This window comes from Diabrotica virgifera, chromosome 6, assembly GCF_917563875.1.
Source record: "Diabrotica virgifera virgifera chromosome 6, PGI_DIABVI_V3a".
Lineage (NCBI taxonomy): Eukaryota > Metazoa > Arthropoda > Insecta > Coleoptera > Chrysomelidae > Diabrotica > Diabrotica virgifera.
The window spans coordinates 2,877,533-2,903,987 of NC_065448.1; the positions used below are offsets into that span (position 1 = coordinate 2,877,533).

The 26,455-nt window shown below is 32.5% G+C and overlaps 1 protein-coding gene across 2 annotated transcripts in view; it reads right to left on the reverse strand.

The window, feature by feature from the left end:
• The window catches only part of LOC114326314 (serine/threonine-protein kinase 10), a 99,597-nt gene that overhangs the window by 17,775 nt on the left and 55,367 nt on the right, over positions 1–26,455 (reverse strand). Inside the window, exons 8-13 of one of the 2 annotated variants that reach the window (XR_007698853.1) lie at positions 22,612–23,264; positions 15,985–16,148; positions 13,431–14,254; positions 12,884–13,108; positions 9,426–9,665; positions 1,787–5,157 (exon numbers count right to left, since the gene is read on the reverse strand). Coding sequence is in view for 1 of the 2 variants with exons in the window: in XM_050654205.1 (XP_050510162.1) it covers positions 9,426–9,665; positions 12,884–13,108; positions 13,431–14,254; positions 15,985–16,148; positions 22,612–23,264 (2,106 nt within the window). In the remaining variant the exon portion in view is untranslated. The remainder of the gene's footprint in view (positions 1–1,786; positions 5,158–9,425; positions 9,666–12,883; positions 13,109–13,430; positions 14,255–15,984; positions 16,149–22,611; positions 23,265–26,455) is intronic. The other variant, XM_050654205.1, reaches the window with a different exon arrangement.

Genomic DNA, 26,455 nt, shown 5'->3' on the forward strand with positions numbered 1-26,455 from the left:
TGTTTATTGCAAAATAAAAACACATATTCTGTCCTTTGAAGTAACACTTTTTTAGCAAAAACTTTCTTGGTTTATATATTTTAAATTAGAAAATAAAAGTTTATTATTTTTAAACATATGCAATTGTTTAAACAATATTTCACAAACAATAATCAATTTAGTTTGATTTTTGTGGAATTAAAATATTAAAATACAACACAATATAAAGTAAGAAAATAATATATTAGACAAATATTGGAAGACATTTTGGTGGAAATCAATTGTGTGAATCGAACACCGCAGTCCTGCGCGTAGAACCAAAAATTAATGTTTATTTAAAAAAAATTCCTGACGCCGTTGTAGTTATCCGCTTTTAATTTTGTAAATTGTAAATGAAAGGTACAGTATTCTTCTATATGTAAAAAAATTTAACTTGCTGTCTACTTTATTTTCAGTCCGACAACATTTTGAAAAAATGATTTTTTTTGCGAAACCTGGATTGCAAAATCTATTGAACCGGTCTTAATGAAATTTACAGTATTGTTTTATTATATCAAAGTTTTTCTGAATAAAATCTTGAAGGTCCTAAGTGTAGCATAAATGGTAGAAAAACGTAAAATGCGAATACTTGTTTTTTTATGTTTTTTTCGCAATTACTGCTATTTTGCAACAAATTTTGCTATTTTGACAATTTCTTAAATTTTTAACCAACCCTATATTGTAGGAAATTTAATTACGCAACTTTTATGTCAGTGCAACTTTTCTCGGAAGTGAATACTTTGAAAGTTATAATCAAATTTTTTGACATTTTGATTATTTAAACAATGTTCCGGACCTTTTTGAGTGGGAGGATAACTCAATTATTATTATGTAAGTCATTGATGGATTCGACCGTTACTTGATGGAAGTTCATTTTATCTAACAATAAAACACTGAAAACGTTTGTTTTCTATACTTCCACAGAATTTATTATAACTAAGTGACTATAGCTGTTTCGGCAGAGTGCCTTTCTCAAGTGATATAGTTTACAATGTGTTTGCCTTTTTAAGTCTTCAACTGAAGAGGTTGAGGAGTGGGGAGCTGTTTGTCTCGAGTTGGTCATTCAGAATTATATCTGTATTTTTCAGTTTATTAATTTCCATAGATTCTAAAAAAGATAGCTTAAGGCCTTTATTATGAATACGCAGAATTTGAAACTCTTCATTGAAAGAATGATTATGATCTAGAAGGTGAAGTGCGTATGCAGAAGTGTCTGTTTTTCTATTGTTGAATGCCCTTTTGTGTTCTGCTATCCGTTTGTCAAAAGTTCTGCCAATTCTGTCAGAAAGCCCTGAAATTAGTGTATCCACCACCACATAAAGAACCCAGTACCTTCTGCTCTCTCACATATACTGGCAAGATAACAACAAAAATAGCCAGATACATAAAAAAGAAAGGAATAACACCAGTTTTCAGAACTAACAACAACTTAAACAAATATATTAAGAACAATAAAAGCCGAAAGAGAAAGCAACTACAGAGTGGTGTATACAAACTAACTTGTGGTGACTGTCCGAAAACGTACATCGGTCAAACTGGCAGAACTTTTGACAAACGGATAACAGAACACAAACGTTTTCAGTGTTTTATTATTATGTAAGTCAATTCCAAGCAATTTCTGCAAAAAAATATGAGTCCCCTCTCAACGTCCATCTCAAAACAGATGCGCCCCGGACTATATAGAGCTCAACATATCCGAACTGATCTAATTATCTGTATACAAATATAATTTTTAAATTCTCTACATGTAAGAAGATTATATACAAACCTGTTAAAATGGCCACAAAACCATTGTCGAGAAGCGAAGGAGTAGGTTAAAGCAAAACAAAAAAATAAATAAACAAGACAAACACAAATGGGGAAAATAAAACGACACAGACATTGGAAGAAATAGTGGTTTGCTTTTTTTAGACGCGAACGCGAAAAATTGTCGAGAAACAACTGAATTTAAGTCTAAGTTGGCGTAATATTGCTTTCGTTATTTTATTTGCGGAAGTTAGAAAGAACATGGAAGGATTTATGAAATTTATTTTTTAAATAACTATTTTTACTGATAATATGGTTATTTTAGGATGATTATGTACTGTATTTCTAGTCAAATTCGTTTTATTTGTTTGAGACTTATATGCCGTGATACCAGTTATACCTACCTCAACACATTTCTCGGTATCTAAACGAATCGATATAAAAAAAAACAAGAAAAAAGTTCGTGGTTAGGCTATCGTGATAGTATACCGGGTGGTGAATTGGAAACTGCTGAATTCCTGCTTCCCTAATTAATTTACATCAAAAGACATTAGAAACTATTTGTAGAGGATTGAAATCTGTATTGAAAACAACTGTTAAAATTGTTCTACGAATTAAACATATTCCGAAATTTTGTAAAAATGTAATACATTTTTCAGTTTTTCAGCCCAAAATTAGGGCACACACAGTGCAATAATGTGTCACAATGAAGTTACTATTTTCACATTTTTTAACTGTCGATATTTTTATTTTACCATTTATTGTTTAAAAACAATACAGTTGATAAGATACCCTCAGTTGCGGAAAAAGTATTAATAATAAAGATTTTTATTTAGTCAATGGTGTGAGCACTGTCAGTTAAATAGTAACGTGTGGCCTAACTTTTACACACATACCTACTGTGGCAAATGTATTATATTTTTCAAAATTTTGGAATGCGTTTAAATCGTAGAACAATTTTAACTTTTGACTTTAATACAGATTTCAATCCTCTACAAATATTCTCTCATGACTTTTGATGTAAAATAATTAGGGAAGCAGGAATTTAGCAGTTTAGAATTTTACATTGAATTTCCTATGGCCTGTTTTACGATTCACCACCCGGTAGATAAATTGGTACCATTTGACGTCACAAAAGTAAGTCTAACCACGAGTTTTTTCTTATTATTAAAGAGGCTACAAGACTATAACTATTTGGCAATTTTTCATCACAAAGATTACGAAATGTTCCATTAGGCTCATTTTTTATGATTTTCAAGGTCGTGCATGAATATTACACGTTTGCACATACAAATGAATGGATATCGCGTAAAATGTTTCATTTACTCGATATGTTGACGTCAAATATCATATTTGACAAGAGGTGTGACATTTGACATTGACACATAACCTTGAAAAGCGTCAAAATACCATAGACATATATTATCATAGACAGAGTGTCATTCAGAGCGAAGTGACGACACCATCTTTTTTATTTGACTTAGTGCTGTTCCACTCTTACGCATAGTAAAGCTGCGACAGTTGTCCTCCCCTTCCGTGCCTATACTCACACTTAATGTCATCTTAGTTTCTCGATACAATGTGCTAGAAAGAGATACCGCAAACTAGTCCATGAGATCTTGTCGTCAAGAAGCGAGGAGGGTAGGCTCACTCTATGTTAATATATACCTCTTTGCAAAATACGCAGAATAGTGTTGCATTGTTTTACTTTCCTCATAAGAAATAACATAGCCAAAAAGCTAAAACTCTTGTAGCGCTTTACTATTATTTTGTGGTGCCTTTACTTATTTGATATTTTATAATTGGAGCGTCCTAAGCTTTGTGGTCAGATTATTTTGATTTAGAGCAGTATGAATACTTGGATATATCGGGTCCATTTTTGTGGTACCTACAATAGTTAGTACTTACATCGTTAGATTTACTTTTCTGTTTTATTCAATGCGGTACAAACAACATTTCTTAATTGAATGTGCCACTGTCGCGGTTCTCTCGATTTCTAGAAACGTTAAACATCGGCGCCCAACATGGGGCTACACATTCAGTCCTTACGTTAGTTGAAAAAAATTAATCGTCGCGATCCAATCTGTATTTCTTAGTTGACTGTGCCATTGTCCGTGTTACATGACTAGATCTCGTACGCCATATTGTTCTAAAAGTTTTCCTATTGTGTTGTCTTCTTACAAAATTACAGTGGTCACATGAGTTTTTTTTTGTGTTATCATTATCTTCTTATCTGTTTCCCTCATATTTCTTAGATTCCGTTTTCGTATATTTTAATGTTACTGTAAGTTCTCATGTATATACACATGGCCTAGGGGCTATAGCAGTTTCGTGGCCTATCAGATCCACTGAATTGAAATTTCAAACTTGCTTTTGCGTCAGATTGCTATTTTGATGCAGATTTTAGAAAAAACGCCCTAGTTTTCTAACAAAAAATTCTATAACGCATCCACTCACAAGAAGGCAAAATGTCTTCTCCAGTCACGTGTGGCTATTCCTCTTCCCATATTTCGGACAGAAAAAAATCTCTAATGCCCAGTTTTATCATGAACGCCGATACCATAGCCTAATCTTCACACAAGTTTCGAAATCTCGACCAATATTAGTTCTCGAAAAGGATAAAATGGTTAGAAAGCATTATACCATTAAGGAATTGGTTCACTAGGCAAGTATGTGTAATCAATACTACTACTAAAAATAAATAATTATTTGTAACAATTTGGTGGCCACTTGGGACTCCGGATTTGATCCTCAGTGTAAACATCAGGTGTTTTTAAATACATCGCAAGACCAGCCTCTATAAAAATCGATAATCTCTTTGTATAACGCAATGTTCACACATAGCAGCCTACACTGCTATATTTCTTTATTATCAATAAAAAATATATAAATTCTCCTAAGATTTAATAAAATATATAATTTTCAGGTACTCGTATTATTTTAATAATAAATTCAAAAGTATAATTCAAATTTGATCAACTAAAACTAAAAATTAATCCATAGTACGTTTCCAAGTGTCTCTCTAACTTCTTTCTTAGGCAAAAACTGCTACCGAGCAAGAACGAAAAAGAAACAAACCAAACGAGGGTTATAGACAATACACGACTAAGCTGCGGAATCGTCTTTCGAAGACTGCGAACGAAAAGCAAAGTTCTTTTCCGATATGATCCCAGTGCTCCACGTCCTCTGATGGCCCCAACTGGGCCTGGGGCTTTCTGTTATGAAAGGGCTCGATGGTACTGACGATGGAGTCTTATCGTCAACCAGACTTGGTCTAGAGCTGTCCGGTACGTTATCTGTCGACGATGAGCCAGATTCCGGGAGAAAGATTTTCGGGAGGACATTGATATATTTCGCCGAACATATCTCTTTGTATATGTCTTCCTCGAGTTTCTACAAGAAGTGGTGCAGTGTTAGTAGAGTTTAATATGAGCAACTATGTACAGCGATGAGAATTTTTACTACTGTATATTGAATTAAGAAAAAATTATCTATACATTGAAAATAAACAAAAATATAAACTGAAATATACTGTTGTATATTTTTATGGGAAAAATTTAGAAAATAAATTTATATCAGAGACCACGAGATCATAGATTTTCATCGCCCTGTATATGACCAAAAATTGTAAATATAATTTAGTTAGTAAACAGTGTTTTCGCGGAAAGTGAAATCGTTAAGTGATTTGTTAATGTTTCTCTGAACGGACATACAATCATGCGGTAAAATTAGAAAGTATATTTATTTCGCTTCGGAATGAACAATGACGTTTTATAAATGTTTCTTAGACGGATAGGCAGTAAACAAATTTATTGAGTTTAGAATATAAGGCTTTTTGTTTAGCATTTTGAAACAACGAAAGTAATTTGGTGTCTCCTAGAATTTAACAAAATGGAAAAGTTGTATACAAAATAAATTGGTTCTTAAGAAATGAAAATATGGATGTAGTGGGTAGAGAGGATGTTTGTAATTGGCGGAGAAAGATAGATGGTGGGGATGAGTGTTGAGTCTGATTTTGAGAAGAGAAAAAGTGGTCACTGTGTAATGAATATCTATAGAGTACAGTCCAGTTTTTAAAAAGTGAGAAGTCGGTGTAAAGTGGTGAAATTGGTTTTTGTGAGCAGAATCGTAGTGAAACGAAATCGATGACCGAGTTGAGAAGTTAATTTTCCTTGTGTCCGAGGAGATTCCTGTTTTCTGTCTAGAACGAGCAGCCGGTGGGTATCAATTTGCACAAGATATCGAGCAGAGAGAAAACTGAATAGAGATTTCGAGCGAGTCCCGTTGTTTGTTTGTTGGTGAAGCAGTTTGGACGAGAAGGACCTTTCGCTACATCCTAGGAGGACGTGTGGGAGAATTGAGGACGACGCAATCCGGGAAGAAGAAGTAAAGAAGAAACAAAAAGGTTAGTCAGAATTTTTGTGAAACGGAGAGAGTTTGTTTTATGTCCACACCATATTTGTTTATTTTTGTATTGAGCGATGCTATAGCATAATTTAGTCATTCCAAAATTTAAAGAAGAGATAAGTAATCAATTCAAAAGGAAAAAAGTAAATTTTAGTATTTTTTGTAAGAATAGTCTAACGAAGTATTTAAATAAAATTTTTGTTAAAACAAAGGAGATATCAGAATTAAAGCTTAATTTATTAGATGAGAAAAAGTTGCAACAGAATTGAATTTTAGTATAATTTTTAAATCTTATATTTATGGTATATTGGATAAATAAAAAATATTTATAACATTTATATAACATCGAGTATGTTTAATTTCCCTGTTTTGTCCCTGGATGAAGTAAGCAACTAGAGATACTAGAAGCCACAAACCGAAGGTAATGCATTAAAATTAAAATAGCCCTGAGAATAAAATTTATTAGAAAAGTTAATTTAATTTTACTTTTGTTTTACATAAGTAATAATTAAAATAAGTAAGTAATTAATCAAAATAAGAATTTGCTGATCAATCTCATAACAGAGAGAAATATAGAGCATAACAATACAGACTGAACCAAAAGTCTGAAAACGCCTAATTATCTCTTAAATGGATGGTCCGAATTGTACAAAAATCGGGATACGCCTATTCTACAATATGCAAATTTCAAATTTTATTCTTGCAATGTTGCCAGATTTACCATTTTTCTGATATCATTAGTCACTTTGGTTTTTTAAATACAACACTCTGTATATTGTATTATTATTAGAATCCTCACTTCAATACGAGTTATATTCTTGTGTGTATACGATTGATGAGTCTTGCTTCTTTCTTAGACTAAGGACCGGTTGTTCGAACGCTAATCAAGATGTTGATTATAATTAAGTCCCCTTAACAGCCATCAAATAACAACACCCCTCATTCATGCGTTAATCAGTTGATTGTAATCAATTAACATAACAATTATTAACATAATTGATTAATAAATTTCATAATTGTAATCAATTATGTTTTCAGCAACCCAAACAAAGTTGACATTGACAGTTGGTGACAGTAATTAAATATTTGATAATGATCAGTTGATTCCATTTTTGATTACCGTTCGAACAACTGGCCCTTATCAACTATTTCATTACTGTCACCAACTTTCAATGTCAACTTTGATTGGGTTGCTGAAAACATAATTGATTACAATTATGAGATTAATTTATTAGTTAATCAATTATGTTAATAATTGTTATGGTAATTAATAATTAATTAATCAATTATGTTAATTATCATAACGATAATTAACATAATTATCATAATTTACAAATTATCATAATGCTAATTAACATAATTGATTACAATCAACTGATTGGCGTACGAACAACGGATTTTATTATTTGATGGTTGTTAAGGAGACTTGATTATAATCAACTTCTTGATTAGCGTTCGAACAACCGGCCCTTAATCTCTGTTCTCAGCTGCTCAATCAGACACTGACCAATAACTACATCGCCAGACGTATACTTCAATTCCTATTTACCAGTAACTTCAAATGCCCCTATCTTCTTCTTCATGTGCCTTGTCCGTTGCGGATGTTGGCTATCATAGCAATTTTAATTTTGTTTGCGGCGTTTCTTAAGAACTCGGTCGATGTTAGTCCAAACCATTGGAGTAAGTTTGAAGCCATGAGTGTCTTTTCTTCCGGGTCCGCGTTTGCTCTCAATTTTACCCTGTATTATCAGTTGCAGTATACGATACTTATCATCTCTCATAATATGATCGAGGTATTCAAGTTTCCGTTTCTTAATTGTGAAAAAGATATTGGTGGTGTGCGTCGTCCAGGATATTTGGGGATACGTCAGTACCCACATTTCCAATGCTTCTAGCTTTTTCATTAATGTTTCCGTTATTGTCCATGTCTGCACACCATACAGCAAGACTGGAAATACATTTTAGCAGCCGTATTTTTAGTGAGAGAGATATGTCGCAATGGGTGAATATTATATTGCACATGTTGTTAAATGTTGCTCTGGCCTTTTCGACTCTAGATCGTATTTCGGTTGTTTGATCCCATTTTGAGTTGACGACTTTTCCAAGGTATACATATGAGTCTACGTGTTGAATTAATTGGTTTTTTAGTTTCAATTGTGTGGCAGGTTTTTGAGTTTTGCTCATTAGCATCCATTTTGTTTTATATATGTTCTTTGTTTTGTTTTATCTATGTAGGTGAAGTTCTCTTTCTTCACTGTACATAAGATACTGAAGTTCATCGATACTGCTGGAAAGTACGACTGTATCGTACGCATATCGGATATTATTTGTCAATTCTCCATTGACTTTATGCCTTCGTTTGCCTCATCCAGTGCGCCTATACACAGTCCATATTCTAATCTAACGTATAAATATAGACGAATTTCAAATCACCGCCATTCACTTCTGGCATTCCTAGAGTCTCTAACAATTCTACGAGCTCAGATCTGGCTCTACCAGTATTCTCAAGACACTGCTGCCAGTGCAAGTGCTACTCAATCTGTTTTTTTTTTTTTCAAGCGATGCTGAAAAAGTGTAGTATTGTCCCTCTACGTCTTGGTCCTTCGAGCCGGATCAATTCTTAATTTGAATGCTCTTTGTCTGTTTTTCTTGATGGACAATGGAAAATAATAGAATTAGAACCGTTGTAATTGAACAGAGATATGGTTTGAGAATCAGTTTTGTAAACTTGTGCGTTGGTGACTATTTTCTTCTGTAAAACAACAGTATTTCGTTCAAATGTTTCTATCTAGTTGATTACGAAGATGAGCATACTATTCCTCATCAATTTTTTCATGTTTGGGAAGGCCAGTAATGTAAATATTCCCTTTGGAAAAACAAAAAACATCAGTAATCTTATTAGACGATACATTGCAACAAAGTACAAAAAATCGTACAATGTATCAAATATGTAGTTTATTATAAGACAGTGGCTTAATTCCAACGAAATATTGGTTAACAGCGGTACTCATAACGCAAATAGATATATTTACTGTTCAAATTTTAACTAAGATTAGACTACAGTAGTAAAAATTCTCACAAGACCTAAAATGATACAAAAAATAAATGAAAATATTAGTAAAGCTTGAGTAGCACAACACCAAACAACATACTTTATTGAATTCACTGTCCTCTACCTCATACGATATTAGATGACTCAATTCAAAAAAGTATATACGGCAACTATCATTTCTAATAATCATATTCCAACATACCTGTTTCCTGGGCTTCAACTTCGCCTTCCACTCTCTCAACTCCACGCTGAAAGCCTCCTCCCGTTGCTTCAATTTGAGATGTTCGTGCTCGAGGAGCATCTTCCGCTTCTCGTTTTGGAGCTGCTCGAGCTCTTTGATGGTCGCGTCGCTCATGGCCCTCAGTTCCTCGAGCTGGCGTTGGTGTTTCAGTTCGAAACGTTGTTGCTCGGCTTGGTAACGTTTTTTCTCCTTCTCTTGAAACTATACATACATCAAAATTAAGTCAGATGCAAAGACAAGTGATACAATTGAATTATTACGCATTAAAAAGAATTGGCGACAACATGCATCCCTGTCTCACCCCCCTGTCTAATTTCAATTTCTTCTGACAGCTGTTCGTTGTCATGTATAGTCCGTCCGCTATAACTTTTCCCATGCGGTACGATTCATTTTCAATCAAATTAAGTCAAAACATAAATTGAAACGAACGTCGATGTGTATATACATTTTGTATACTGTATACTATATACTACACACATCGGCGTACGTTTCACTTTCTGTTTTGACTTAATTTGATTGAAAATGAATCGTACCGCATGGGAAAAGTTATAACGGACGGACTATACTTTAGCTCGTTGCTTATAGTATAAATTCGATATAATCCTGAGGTCATTGTGATCTATCTTCTTTAATTTCAGGACATGCAATAATTTTTCATGTCGTACTTTGTCGAATGCTTTATTATAGTCAATTAAACACGTGTATATTTCTTGATTGACGTCCAGGCACCTTTGTATATTAAGTGAAAAAGAGCTTCACGCGTTCCTAGGCCTTTGCGAAATAGCCCGAAAAGGGAACAAAAAAATTTACGAAACCCTCCAAAAAAATAAAGGAAGGATGAAAATTTGGGAATAGGTAGTTGAAATTGTTTATTATTATATAAAAAAAGTTTACAATTCTACATCCTCTCCATTTTACAAAAATTGGGAAATACGGGGTGAAAAATATTTTTTCGGGAGTGAAAAAATATACGTTCAAAATAGGCCCGGAATTGGATAAAATGATTAATTCTAAGCAACTTTTGTTCTATAGTTTTTTCGCTAAGTCACTACTTTTCAAGTTATTTGCGAGCGAATATGTTCATTTAAAAAAAAAATGTTTTTGGACGGTTTTTCGCAGATAACTCAAAAAGTAAGTAATCTAGCGAAAAAAATATTCTTAGTAAAAATACAGCTTATAAAAAATTGAAAAAAAAAATGGTTTACACGTGAGGTCTGCAGACCCAATAGAAGCAGAGTTGTAGCTAATGAAAAGTAGGTTCTTCTTAGTCAAATTCCAAATCGAATATTTCAATGTGAAATAACCAAAAAACAGAGCACTTTTCGGGGAAAATTCATTACAACTTTTTTAAAGTGTTTAAAAAAGGTTTATTTTTGTTTAAAAAAAAACTTCTAACATTAAAAATAAGTGAGTTACGCTCAAAATATTGTTGGTCCCTTTATTTTGAAGTTATACTTCTTTAGGCGCGATTAGGAGTAAATTTTTATTATGCCACGCGCATGCGCACACAGACACTATGGAGTTGGTTGCTAAATATTTTAAGTTATGTATGTATCCGTGCAAAAAAGGTGTGAAAAGAATATATTAGTGTTTTCAGTAAATATATTTATTATAATTTTTGTGTCTTTGGATTTGTCTTGTTCGGGTGTAAGATAATAAGTATTATTAAAACATTTTTATATTTTATACTTCACTTCGTCTATTTGTTACCGTGATTTGTCATTATGTCCGAAAAATCATATATACAGAGCGACTGTGGGTCATTGGTAGAGCATTCGACTACAGATCGAGAGGCCGATTCCTATTCTTTTTTTTTTGGTATTGTTTTAATAAAAATTTTTGGAAAGTGGTAAGTATTAAAATTAGTTTAATATTTAAATAAAATAAAAATAAACTGTTTAATGTATATTTATTTCGTTGAAATCATATAATGAAGTATAACTTCTTACGTGCGTACAAAGTACACACACATTCTTTTTTTTTGGTACAAAAATCGCAAAAACAACCCCCAAATTAGCTTCCCAAATAAAATTAATCGTTACCGCTTCACAAGTTACTTTACTTATGTATTGTTTATATTATCTGTAAGTTTCATTGGTTCAAAGTGCTCATTTTTGAAAAAAAATTGGGTTTAAAATAAAACATTTTTTTTTTTAATTTAAAAAAAATGGAATATTCATGGAATTAACTTAAAAATTTTTAGCGATACCAAAAATCTTAAAGAGTAATAAAATGTACGTTTTGCTTTACCGAATATTTTTACTTTTTTGTTTTCTTGTTAGACAAAAATTGGTTATGCTATGGCTGTTCAAAATTTGCCTAAACTCGTTCAAGCCATTTTAACTACAGCGTTTTCAAAAATAAGTACTTTGAACCGATGAAACTTACAGATCATATAAATAATACATAAGCAAAGTAACTTGTGAAGGGGTAATGATACAATTTATTTGTGATGCTAATTAGGGAGTGATTTTTCCAATTTTTTTACCAAAAAATAAAAGGGACCAACAATATATTGAGCGTAACTCACTTACTTTTAATGTTAAAAGTTTTTTTAAAAAACAAAAATAAACCTTGTTTTAAACACTTTAAAAAAGTTGAAATTAATTTTCCCCGAAAAGTGCTCCGTTTTTGGGTTATTTCACATTGAAATATTCGATTTGGAATTTGATGAAGAAGAACCTACTTTTCATTAGATACAACTCTGTTTGTACTGGGTCTACAGACCTCAAGCATACATAATTTTTTTCAGTTTTTATAAGGTATATTTTTGCTAAGAATATTTTTTTCGCTGAAATACTTACTTTTTGAGTTATCTCCGAAGAACCGTCCAAAAACATGTTTTTTTCTGTTAAGAATGAACATATTCAATACAAATAACTCGAAAAGTATTGACTTAGGGAAAAAACTCTCTAGAACAAAAGTTGCTTAGAATTAGTCATTTTATCCAATTCCGGACTTATTTTGAATGTATATTTTTCACCTTCGAGAGGGGGCATTCTCCCCCATTTTTGAAAAATGGAGGGGGTGTAGAATTGTAAACTTTTTCTTATATAATAATGGACAATTTCAACTACCTATTCCCAAATTTTCATCCTTCCTTTATTTTTTTTTGGGTCAGATTGTTCTTTGATCGGGCTAAAACCCAAATTGCGTCATTAATGTCTATGTCCAGTTTATGATATATTCAGTTATGGATGGCTTTCACTAGCAACTTTAGCACATGGGACATCAAGCTAATGGTGCGATAATCGGCGCATTCTTTTGCGTTTTTCTTTTTAGGGGGACAAATAAAGACTGATGTTAACCGTTCTTTAGGTAATATACCTGAGCTATAAATTTTGTTCAAGATTATCACTAAAACATCAATATGCTGCTCATCTATATTTTTTAGCATTATTTTAATAATATTACCTTACCTCTTTAAACCTATTCTTTTCTAAGTCAGGATCACCAGCTCCGGAAATAGATATCCTCATTGACTCCCTAAACATGGCTTCCCTGGCTTTCATTTCCGCCCGTATCCTCTTTGGTAACGACCTCCTTTCTATTTGCTGCTTCTTAAGCAATTCCTCTTCCTTCCTCGCCGCTCTCCTCTTTATTTGCTCCTTCTCTTTCTCATGCCTGGTTAACATTTGATGCCTCTGCAAAAAAAATCATTATTAAAGTATAGCGAATAAATCGAAAAGTATTAATTTTATCAAAAAAATCTATAGAACGTTTTTTGCTTAGAATGAATGTTTTTACCAACTTTTGCGTTCAAAATATAATAAAAAATTTCCACCCCCGAGATGGGGTGGCAACCACCCCCATGGTAAAAGCGCCTTTTGGCATGATATAGATTTTGATCCTTGGACTATCTACTAGACTACTACTTATTCTCAAATTTTCAAGCAAATCGATCAATTCTGTAAAAATTGCGAGGTGAAAAGCTTCGGTTCCTGGAATCTAACTATAAAAACTTACCTGTAGTATGAAAATTTCCTTAATCTGCCTCTTGATGAGCTGGTGTTTTTCATGTATATGCTTCTCTTCCAACTCCCAAAGAGCCGCTTCCCTCGTTCTAGTCAACTGATGTTTCTGTTGCAAGAACTGCCTCTCCATCAGAGCAATTTTCTCCCTATGCGAATCACTGAGCCTTCTCAAAGAAGTCTCATGGTTCTCGTTTAATTTCTCTAGGAACGATTTCTCCCTCTCGAGATGCTCTGCGTCTAGTTTATCTTTCTTAACTTTAAACTCGTTTTTGCGTCGTTCTTTCGGGAGTAAATCTATCTCGTATTTAAGTAACCTAAGTTCGGCTTTAAGGGTTTCCCTAAATTGTTTTAATTCTCTCTCCTGTTCTGCGCGAATTTTCTTAGAGGTAGCTCGAAGATCAGCGTCCTGGTGCGCTTCAGCTCTCTCTATGAGCAACCTCTGTTGTCGACTGAGCATTTCTAAGTCATTTTCGTACGTTCTTTCTAAATTCTGTCGTTCCTGTTCAAACTTTCTATCCTGTTGTTCTATGGCTATTTGTTCTTTAGTGGCAAGGTCCTGGAACTGTTTTTGCTCTTGCTTTTGCAAGTACTTTAGTTCTCTGAGTTCTTGTTTTCTGTCGCTGTGCGGATCGCTCAGATTGTAGTTATCTTCGTCACCGTATATTACTTTGCTTGTAGTGGTCGTTATTAGCACTCCGTCTATTACGAATTTTCTAGTTCTTTTTCTCGTCTTTCGATTTTGCATTGCTATTGTTTCTAACTTGGTTTTCGGAGGCTTTCGTAACACGACTGCAGCGTCATCGTTATCCTCGATATCTGAAAACAAATAGAGCAAATAAGTAGAGGAAACAAGAATAAAAAAATATGAAATGTTAAGATTAAAGAAGTGAAGGAGATATAAAATTTTACGCATAATATCTTAAATCTATATTCTTAAAATAAAATAATATAATCTTAAATAAAAATATAATCTTAAAAATGACAAAAAAAAAAGAAGAATTTACAAAGAAAATACGTCACCTCCATCTTTGAGATGAGTTTTGGATTCAGACAAAGAAGAATCACAGAATTAGAACATGAAATAGCTTTTTTAATCTAAAATCACCGAAAAAGACATAAAAAGGGGAACTGACAAATGACATATGACACTTTGAAAGAGGCTTTGGATTCAGACAAGAAAGAAACACAGAATTCGAACTTCAAAGAGTTATCATCAAAAGGAGAATTGACAACTGACATACGACACTTCCAAAGGGGCTTTAGATTCTCAAGAACTCACCCAAAATTAAAAGAAATAAGATTTTGAGAAAATGAAGAAGTCAGAACTGCAGATAACCAACAAACTATTGAATCCCAAATTTTAAGCATAGTTCAAAATCTTCCAACAAAAAACTCGAAATGGAAACAGAAGATGTTTTAATTGCGGAAGAATGGGACATTTACAAAACTATTGCAGAAGTCAATCCGAAGCTCGAAAGAAGAATCAAAGAATGAGGTCAGCAGTTCACCTACATCGACATCTAGAAGCCAGTACATAGTCCCACTAGAAATAATACTCTGGAACCTGAAGTTACTCATTTGAAGGACCAACTAGCGATTAGTAAAAATGAAATAGAAAAGTTAAGAGAACAGGTGTCAATTTTTCACAATTTGTAAAATGAACAATTATAAGAATATTAGGAAATGGTTGAATGCTCGAATAAATGAATTTTAAAGTCAAAAGGCAGATATCGAGCACTGAATTTAATTAAATCTTGCCAAGTATACTTTCGCTCACAAGAGCATCCTCAGGGGCATTTCGTCAATAAAAAGAAGGTATCCTCGAATGTCATTTAATTATTATAGATCATTTTGGTGGCAAACTTAAATTAACAACTAACTACACACTGAACAAGGGACAAACATATAAATTAAATTGCCAGTAGGTTCTACATTTTAAATATGGAGGCAGAACGAAGAATGGCATTCTTCGTTCTGCCTCCATATTTAAAATGTAGAACCTACTGGCAATTTAATTTATATGTTTGTCCCTTGTTCAGTGTGTACTACATTGCCAGTAGGTTCTACATTTTAAATATGGAGGCAGAACGAAGAATGCCAACAAGGGACAAACATATAAATTAAATTGCCAGTAGGTTCTACATTTTAAATATGGAGGCAGAACGAAGAATGGCATCAGAACGAAGAATGGCATTCTTCGTTCTGCCTCCATATTTAAAATGTAGAACCTACTGGCAATTTAATTTATATGTTTTTCCCTTGTTCAGTGTGTAGTTAGTTGTTAATTTAAGTTTGCCACCAAAATGATCTATAACAATTAAATGACATTCGAGGATACCTTCTTTTTATTGACGAAATGCCCCTGAGGATGCTCTTGTGAGCGAAAGTATACTTGGGCAAGATTTAATTAAATTCAGTGCTCGATATCTGCCTTTTGACTTTAAAATTCAATTATAAGAATCCCAAGATGCTTTGGACGAATTACAGGTTCACAGGTAAAAAATATTTGAAGTACTTTCAAATTAGTAAATATTACGACCACTTACCATTTGATAAGAACCGTTTTTCGTCCTTCTCAGTGCTTCCCCTACTTTCTTGACTAGCTAAAGAGATACTTTCAATATCAGATTGTTCAATACTTTTGCTGGCTCCGGAAATGGGTCTCCTATGGGAATCGTTGCTTCGTACTGATCCACAGTCACTATGAGACCTAGAATACAGAAGGAATTAAGTTGTAATCTTAGATTAATGAAAACACCGAGATGTAACATGGTTCATTGCGCAGCGTGCCAAATTCTTCTTTATCCCTACCTACGCCATTCCACCAATTGGAGTGGACATTAGCATCGTATCGTGACGAGAACCGCCGATAATGTTCGAAGCTCATATTTTGTTTCCTACCGTTGAAGGTTAACGCAAGCAATTAAATTGTGAATATCAAAATAGTTTCTGTTTTTTTTTGTGATTTTAGTGTCAAAATGAGTCGATGTATTGTAAAACAATGTGTATACAACAAATCTAAAGTATGCCGACGTGATAAAAGAAGTATTCATTTGTTTACGTAAGTATTGAACAGTATTTAAATTCAAATGCCGCGCCGGTTTGTTTACATTCGACACCAGGGCCAGGGTGGTATTAGGCCCGATTGTTTGTAATTGTAAAAAGTACCGAGTTACTTATTTTAGCATTGTATTGCTTTGTTTATTTTTTTTATATATGTATATGCTCAAGATGTCGTAGTCTGTTAGTTGTTTATTCTAAATATATATTAATGCAATGTAATATAACTTAAAAAAATATTACAAAAATTTAGACACCATATTTCATCAAACTTCTCACATAATCATTATACAGGGTGATAAAGTAAATAAAGCATGTAAACATAAGTTAGTCATTATTACTGATTAATACAGTTACTTTTGATACATTACTTTAATTTGATGGTGTATAATCAAGAGTGTGTGATATTATGGATATGTAGATTATGGAGTTGACTTACAAACGGATTGTCATTCAATTGCCAAGGAAGCAATAGTATTTATGTTACAGTATTTCTCATGATCATCTTTCAGTGCGTCACAGTTTTTCGATTTCTTTCTAACGCATTAAATTGTATGTGACAGAAAAAAAGGCACGTCGGTGATTACATTTCGTCGGTGACATTTTTATAACATTTATTCTAGTTATTCTAGTTGTCGATAGATGGCGCCATAATAAAAAAATAATTTTTTTTTAATTAGATAATAATATTACAAATATAATCTGTATAATTTATGACTATACAAATCAAAGAAAATACCATTTTATAAATGCAAGAAACGCATTTGATTTGTTTTTATTCCAAATTGAAAATAAAATGTGACAACTGTCAGATTTAACTAAAATGTCATGTTAGAATAAATGTCATAAATGTGTATTATCACGGACTTACCCTTTTTCCTATCATTTGTTACGCACTGAAAAATGATCATGAAAAGGACAATAGTATGTATTAATAGCTCTTGGAAACTTCCCGTAGGGTATTTCTTAATTGATTTATTAACTGGCAAACAAAAACAAAATTTATATTACAATGCTTAAATTTGGTAAATCAATCTGGTGTAGAAGTGATATCACTGATATCAGTAACTTTTGATGGTGCATAAAATAATGTGACAATGGTAAAGGAGTTAGGGTGTAGTTTTCAATTAAATTCATTAAAATCTACATTTACTTTACAAAATTCAAATAAAGAAATTGCAGTTCTGTTCGACCCGTGTCATATGATAAAATTATTAAGAAACACACTAGGAGATAAACTAATTTTAGTTGATGATAATGGTGAAACTGTAGAGTGGAAATATATTAAGGAATTAAATAAACTCCAAGCGGAAGAGGGGGTTCATTTACGAAATAAACTTAAAAAATCTCATATTAATTATAAAAAACAAAAAATGAAAGTAAGGTTGGCAACACAATTATTTAGTAACTCTGTGGTACATGCTATTGAATATTCAACACAAGTTTTACAGTTACAACAATTTAGTAACTCTGCTGCTACGGTCAATTTTATTCGTATGTTAAATAATTTGTTTGATGTTTTTAATTCTAGAAATATGTCACAAAAAGATTATAAAAAGCCTTTAAATACAGAGAATTATATCAAAATAATGACTTTTTAACCGAAACTGCTGAATATTTAAAATCATTAACTTTAGTTAACGGGGTAAAGCTTTGCGAAAGCAAGAGAAAAATGGGAGTTTTGGGATTTCTATTTTGTATTAATAGTCTTCAACATTTGTACAAACAATTAGTGGAAACAAATTTATTAGTGTATATTCCAACCTATAAATTAAGTCAAGATCAGAACTTTTTTTGGGTTAATTAGATCAATGGGGGGTTATAACAATAATCCAACTGCTAAACAGTTTAAGGCAGCTTATAAAAAAATGTTAAAACATTTAGAACTAAGGGATAGTTTTAAAGGAAATTGTATTCCTTTAGAACTGATTACAGTTATGGCTCCTGAAAAAATAATTAATAAGTCTTGTGGCAGAGAACGAATTGTTGAAGACGAATGTGTTGATGAAAACGATGACATATCCAATACGAATTTTATATCACTTCAATTAAGGAACTTATCATTTACACATTACAAGAGAGAAGTTATTATATACATTTCAGGATATGTCGTTTATAAAATATCGAAAATTTTGAAATGCGAAGACTGTGTAAACGCATTTATAGGAGACCGAGCAGACTTGTTGACATCATTCATCAACCAAAGAGATACATTAAATTTAACTTATCCATCCAACGATGTTGTTATTATTTGCTCTACTGCCGAAAAAGTGCTACAGTGCCACATAAACATTAATAAAAGTATTAATGTTAATATTGTTAATGTCCAAATATTAAAAGAATTAACAGAACAATTATTATTTAAGAACTTAAACAACCATTTCAAACATTATTCCTTTTTAGAGTCACATTATTCCAATTTATTAAAATTAATAATTTTCACCTACATTAACGTCCGAATTCATCATTATAATAAAACAATTATAGATACTAGTAAAAGTAAAAGAATTTTTCATAATAAAATGACATTATTCTCTGGACAATGAAAATATTTTTTAGTTTTTGATCATTGATTATTTTTATTGTAAAACTTTATGTTGTTTTTTGTGATTAGTCAATACGATTAGTGTAATTAGTTAAATGAGTGTATATTAATTTGTGTTATATTCGGAACTAATTCAATAAATATTATTAATTATTCTGAATCCAACTCTGTTTCATTTATGTAGAAGCTCCCCACCCCTGCAATTCTGTTTAGAAACAAGGCAACATTCGCGCAGCTATCTAAATAGGTTCATGTTACATCTCGGGCTTCTTAAATCTATGGTTGTAATCAAGAAAATTTTAGAAAATAACAAGTTAGTGTCCCTTTTTTTAATATAATACTGGATAAAAACATAGGCGCTTGAACTGTAGCTGATTATTTTAGAATTTAACAGTCTTCATCTATAAAAAAAAAAGGTTAATACACTTGATAAGCAGCTTATCCAACTGTTTTTATTATTATTTTTTTTTTTCGAAAAAGAATATGACCATAATATGACCTTAAACTTGCAAAACGGCACCCTCCGAGATTTTAAGTTTAAAAACAGGAAATAGTCACACGCGGCTAAATCTGGTAAATAAGGTGGATGCTCGATCAATCTTACTTGGTGTAATAATTTTGGCTAAACAACGACTGCGTTCCTTAGATGGAATAGAAACTTTTTGTGAGACAAAATTCTGAAATAGAGAGAAATAAAGAGATTCGCTGGATATTATAAAAACAATTGAAAACGTCTATCAAAATAATAAGATTAATATATCACAATAACTTGGACAACAACGGAAAACCAGTTGAGCTAACACAGACAGTTGGACCAGATGATGTTCCTGGTGAAGTGTGAACAACATTAGGAGAGACAGGAACAAGTTGGCTAACAGGTTTATTTAATAGAATTATGGTGTGTTGGATTAAGACCGACAAGCACCAGACTAACAGCAGTCTAGACCAGGGGCGGTCCGTCGGGGTAGTAGGTCTGGATCCCGCGTATGAAAAAAAAGTTGATTAATAGCAAGCTGAAAATTTGTTAAAAGCTTAAGGGTGTCTAGTCGGACAAACTTTGATATATGGGAACACTGGAACAAGGGAAGTTTTAATTGTGGAACAGGTTAAAAATTTGGAACGGTCAGACCACGAAAACGGCACATGTATTTTGTCCGACAGAACAGACCTTAACTCTCCGAACAGAGATTAAACCCTCATGCAAAAATCAGACTGCTATTTATCACCAAATGGGCGTTTTAATGAGTGGAACATGTAGAATATGTCAAATGACAAGAATAATGACAGGTGATAAATAGCAGTCTGATTTTTGCATGAGAGTTTAATCTCTGTTCGGAGAGTTTGAGTCTATTCTGTCGGACAAAATAAATGTGCCGTTTTCGTGATCCGACCGTTCCAAATTTTTAACCTGTTCCACAATTAAAACTGCCCCTGTTCCAGTGTTCCCATATATCAAAGTTTATCCGACTAGACACCCTTAAGCTATTAACAAATTTTCAGGTTGCTATTAATCAACTTTTTTTTCATACGCGGGATCCAGACCTATAGGCAAGGTAGGCGCCGCCTACCCTCTTCAAATGTAGTACAATAATATAAATTATTAATATAAATTACTTATTTCAAAATTGTAATTTATAAATTTTGACACAATATCTACAATAAAATAGCAAAAATTATCCAAATTATTTTTAAAAATATCCAAAAAATTTTCTCCGTAGTTATACTTATTGTACGCTCCTTGTAGTATCAGTAGTACTGTATAGATTCTATATTCTCCTTGGTCAGGCACTCGGGAACGTAGCCTGAAATAAAACGACGCCAACACCGAATTGACGTGCGATCTCTCTCGTTTACGCGAGCAGACCTGCATAGCGACCGTATTCTACGATTTTGAACGGGCGGATAGGCACAGAGTCTTATAGCCGGACCTACAAAATTTTATCAGTTGCTTCTCTTGTGTCTTGTGAAACTGTTTTAAAATAATTGTTTTTTGATTTTGGCTGTTATTAGTAGGTTAAGTATTGAATAAAACTAGGTAGGACAATTTAAATTTGTTGATGAGAACTGAATAATGTGTTATTAGATTATATAGATAATTAAAAATTTAAAGCGAGGTTAATTGTTAACTTATCAATTTATTCGAATAGTAATTATTATTTGATACATAAATAAAATAAGTAATATTTGACGTTGTTGAAACGTAGGTGTGTTAGTTTTATTGGTGGAAAAACTTTAGTCATCGAATATGAATATTTTAAACGATGTAATATGCAGTTTGATCGAGACGCCTTTTCAAGGCGCCAAAATCAAGAAAGATTAGTAATTATTTCAATGGGCCGGCCTTTACAAAATTTAACAATTTTATCCACAGATAAGACAAAAGACAATCAACCATTTTCGAGATCGTTTAAAACAATATGGTATGAAAATCATAAATGGCTAAGCGGAAGTTATTTTAAAAATTCACTTTTCTGTTGGCCTTGTCTGTTGCTCTCAAATTTGAAGCAAAATGTTTGGGTGAGTCAGGGATATTCATATTTGAAAAATTTATCAGCTAGTGTAAAAAAACATGAATCTTCGAAAGAACATTTAAACAATTGCTTAGATTTAAAACGGTTAGAAAAAAATAAACAAACTACTGACAGTGCTTTCGCTGGACATATTTCTCTATCTAATAAGATATATAATGAAGAAGTTGAAAAAGGTTGAAGAAGTTGAAGAAATTGATGTTACAATTCTTTTAGCAAAACAAGAACTTACATTTCGCGGTCGTAATGAGAGCCATAATTCTTCAAACATGGGTAATTTTAAAGAAATTTTTAATTTAGTAGTTAAACGCGATCAGGAAATCCAGGATCATGTTAAAAAATAGAAGGGGTGTTCACGGGTTTGTCAAAAACAATACAAAATGATTTAATAGATTGTCTTGCCGATTACGTAAAAAATGAAATTTCAACAGAAATTAATGAAAGTCAATTTTTTTCTATACGAGCTGACGATACTACTGATATAACCGACAAATCACAGTGTACTTTAACAATCCATTTTGTTAACAAAGTTGGTCAGGTAACAGAAAGATTTTTTTGATGTTAGCGATAATAGATCTGCAGACGCTCTATATAGTTTAATTTCAAACGTGCTTGAGCCATATGATTACAAAAATAAATTAATTGCTCAATTTTACGATGGTGCATGTGTAATGGCTGGCTCTTTAAACGGATTACAATCAAAAATTAAAGTAGATGCTCCAAAAGCAATTTTTACACATTGTTGCGCTCATAGATTACATTTAGTATTGCAAGACGGCTCAAAATGTATTACAAACTGTAGGATATTTTTTGTCGCCTACCCGAAGTATATGTGTAGCCTACCCGCATACTGAAGTCACGAGCCGCCACTGGTCTAGACAAGTCGTGGTATGTATCAATAACTGGCCGAAATAATGAAGTTAGAAATATCTAGGCATTGTACGGGCTATAAAAAGCAGCTATATGTTATTGGAGAGTGGCTGTAAATCAGCCACAGTATGATTTTTTTTTATTTTTAAGGTATAATAAAGAATACATACCTATCTGACATTGCTGACTCAAAACTCTCTGCATACAATTTCCCATTGAAAGGTTTCTTATAAATATCTTCCTTGCTGCTAGCATTGACAACTTGTCCGTTCATCTTAGGTTTACCGTCGAGTTTCTCGACGTTGGAACCCTCCAAAATGATGTGAGTACCTTTAAATTCATCTCCATACTCGCTTTTCGTACTACTCGTTTTCCCCGACGAAGTATTCGATAAATCGCTCGTCGATCCTCGATAATCGGTGGATTTGTCGCTCAGATAAGACGTCGAATCTTTCACCTGAACTTTTTCTTCGTCTATCTTCACTACCGACACGTGGCTGGTGTCCAACAACCTGGAATTGTTTTCAGACACATCTAAACCAGAATCGTTAATGACGTAACTAGAATCAGTAATCATAACCTCACTTTCGTCCAGTTTCTTCGCTTTGAGCGGCTTGTCTCTGAATTCTGAAGGAGGGGGATATTCCAGCGAATCCAACGAAGGACAAAACTCGTCGTCAGAAGACTCTATGTGGGTCTTGTTGGTTTCGTTGGCTACGATCACTACTTCGCTTGTACTGTTATTGCTGGGAGACGACGAGGAAGCTCTGGGAGGAAGAGAATTGTCGATTATGACAGGCGGATGTGTCGTTACCACCGTTACCTACAAATAAAATATAATAGTACAATATTTTAAACCTTTGATAGAGTAGCAATATTGGAATTACGAACAAACCATATAGTCCAGAAACCCACTGCGCATCCGCTAGGAAAAATATTCTGATTCGGATTTTTTGCGCAATCTTACTCAAAAAGGACTCCTTTTAACAAATTTGCATGTTGCCAGGACCAAAAAGTGGTCAAAAATTTTTTAAACGTTTTTTTTTCTTTTTTTCCTAAAATTATTTTTTTGCATTGAAAAAAGTTTTTTTAGGTTTTTTTGGATCATTCCAAACAGAAAAGTTCTTTAGTGACTTTTTTTTTTAAATGATAGTTTTTGACATATAAGCGATTAAAAATTGAAAAATTGCGAAATCGGCCATTTTTGACCCTCAAAAACTATGTAAAAAACTAAAAATTTTAATGTTTCCAAGGTAGGTAGATATTCTTTAAACATCGATTGATGAAATCCCGAAGAGTTTTTTGCAATACAATATTCAAAACTCCTTTGTTTTTTAATTGCTAATCAAGCGTGCGCGACACTATTTTCCACCGACAGTATGGTGCAAATGAAAGGAATAAATTCGTTATTTCGTCAACCGGCGACTTTAAGGAAAAATCCCGAAACAGGTCGATTTTTATTTTTAAGTTATGATATTGTGGCATATATGGTATACTAGTGACGTCATCCATCTGGACGTGATGACGTAATCGATGATTTTTTTAAATGAGAATAGGGGTCGTGTGCTAGCTCATTTGAAAGGTTCTTCAATTCTCTATTCAGTAATGTAAACATTTACATAATTATTTATACAGGGTGTCCAAAAAATTTTTATTAAATTAAATTATTTGACAAAAAAAGAAGTAGAAGGACACCCTGTATAAATAATTATGTAAATGTTTACATTACTGAATAGAGAATTGAAGAAACTTTCAAATGAGCTACCACACGACCCCTATTCTCATTTAAAAAATCATCGATTACGTCATCACGTCCAGATGGATGACGTCACTAGTATACCATATATGCCACAATATCATAACTTAAAAATAAAAATCGACCTGTTTCGTGGAAAATAGTGTCGCGCATGATTGATTAGCAATTACAAAACAAAGGAGTTCTGAATATTGTATTGCAAAAAACTCTTCGGGATTTCATCAATCGATGTGTAAAGAATATCTACCTACCTTGGCAACATTCAAATTTTTAGTTTTTCACATAGTTTTTGAGGGTTAAAAATGGCCGATTTCGCAATTTTTCAATTTTTAATTGCTTATATGTTAAAAAAAATTTTCGGAAAAAAACAAAAAAAAATGTTCAAAAAATTTTTGACCACCTTTTGGTCCTGGCAACATACAAATTTGTTAAAAGGAGTCCTTTTTGAGTAAGATTGTGCAAAAATCTGAATCAGAATATTTTTCCGCGGATGCGCAGTGGCTTTCTGGACTAATAGAAACTTAAATATTGTTCAGGTTTTCAAGAAATCGAAAATTTTTATAACAACATGGATGAAATATCATGGGTGACTTTATGGGTGAAATATCATTAAATAATGATCATGGGTGACTTTAATGCCAAAATTGGTCGTGGTGCTAAAGGAGGCAAAATAGGAGTATATGGTCTCGGGTCTGGTACCAGAAACAATAAAGGAAATCTTTCATGCAGTAGTTTCCAAAGCTACAATTGCCATTTGGATCGCCAACTTTCGAATGGAGAAGGTGCAATAAGAAGATGATCCCAAAAAGAAGTCGAATGCTTGAAGTAGCCAAAATTGCAGATATTCAACTCTGTTTAAAGGGTTAAAGCATCGATCGAGCAACAATAATTTGCACACAGCTAGAAAAATGTTTTAGCAAACAAACAGAGCGAATTGAACTAGTACCCGATCAAAGAACACACAATTTTCGGAAAACCTCCAAAAAAATAAAGAAAGGATGAAAATTTGGGAATAGGTCATTGAAATTGTCTATTATTATAAAAGAAAAAGTTTACAATTCTAAATCCCCTCCATTTTACAAAAATTGGGAAATACGGGATGAAAAATATTTTCCCGGGGGTGAAAAAATATACATTCAAAATATGTTCGGAATTGGATAAAATGATTTATTCTAAGCAACTTTTGTTCTATAGAGTTTTTTCATCACTAAGTCAATACTTTTCGAGTTATTTGCGAGTGAGTATGTTCATTTTAACAAAAAAAAACTATGTTTTTGGACGGTTTTTCGCAAATAACTCAAAAAATAAGAATTTATCGAAAAAAATATTCGTAGCAAAAATATAACTTATAAGAAAGTGAAAAAAATAGTGTATGCATGAAGTTTGTAGATCCAGTAGAAGCAGAGTTGTAGCTAATGAAAAGTAGGTTCTTATTCGTCAAATTCCAAATAGAATATTTCAACGTTAAATAACTAAAAAAGGGAGCACTTTTCGGGAAAAACTCATTATAACTTTTTTAAAGTGTTTAAAAAAAGGTTTAATTTTATTTTTCAAAAAAAACTTCTAGCATTAAAAGTAACTGAGTTACGCTCAAAATATTGTTGGTTCCTTATATTTTTTAATAAAAAAATCGCGAAAATCACCCCCTAATAAGCATCCCAAATAAAATTAATCGTTACCGCTTCACAAGTTACTTTACTTATGTATTTTTTATACGATGTATGAGTTTCATTAGTTCAATGTGCACATTTTCAAAAAACAATGGTTTAAAATAAACACTTTTTTAATTTTGAAAAAAACTTGCTTAAAAAACAATAACTTAAAATTATTAAAAATCAAAAAAATAAAATTATTAGTAATACCAACAATCTCAAACAGTAATAAAATGTACGTTTTGCTTTTCTGAATATTCTGGATTTTTTGTTTGCTTGTTAGACAAAAATTGGTTATGCTATGGCTGTTTAAAATTGGCATAAACTTGTGATTAGTTCCTCGTTCAAGGCATTTTAACTGCAGCCTTTTCAAAAATAAGCACTTTGAACCGATGAAACTTACAGTTCATATAAAAAGAAGACATAAGAAGAGTAACTTGTGAAGCGGTAACGATTAAATTTATTTGGGATGCTAATTAGAAGGTGATTTCGCGATTCTTTTTACCAAAAAATAAAAGAGACCAACAATATTTTGAGCGTAACTCACTTACTTTTAATGTTAGAAGTTTTTTAAAAAACAAAAATATGCCTTTTTTAAACACTTTG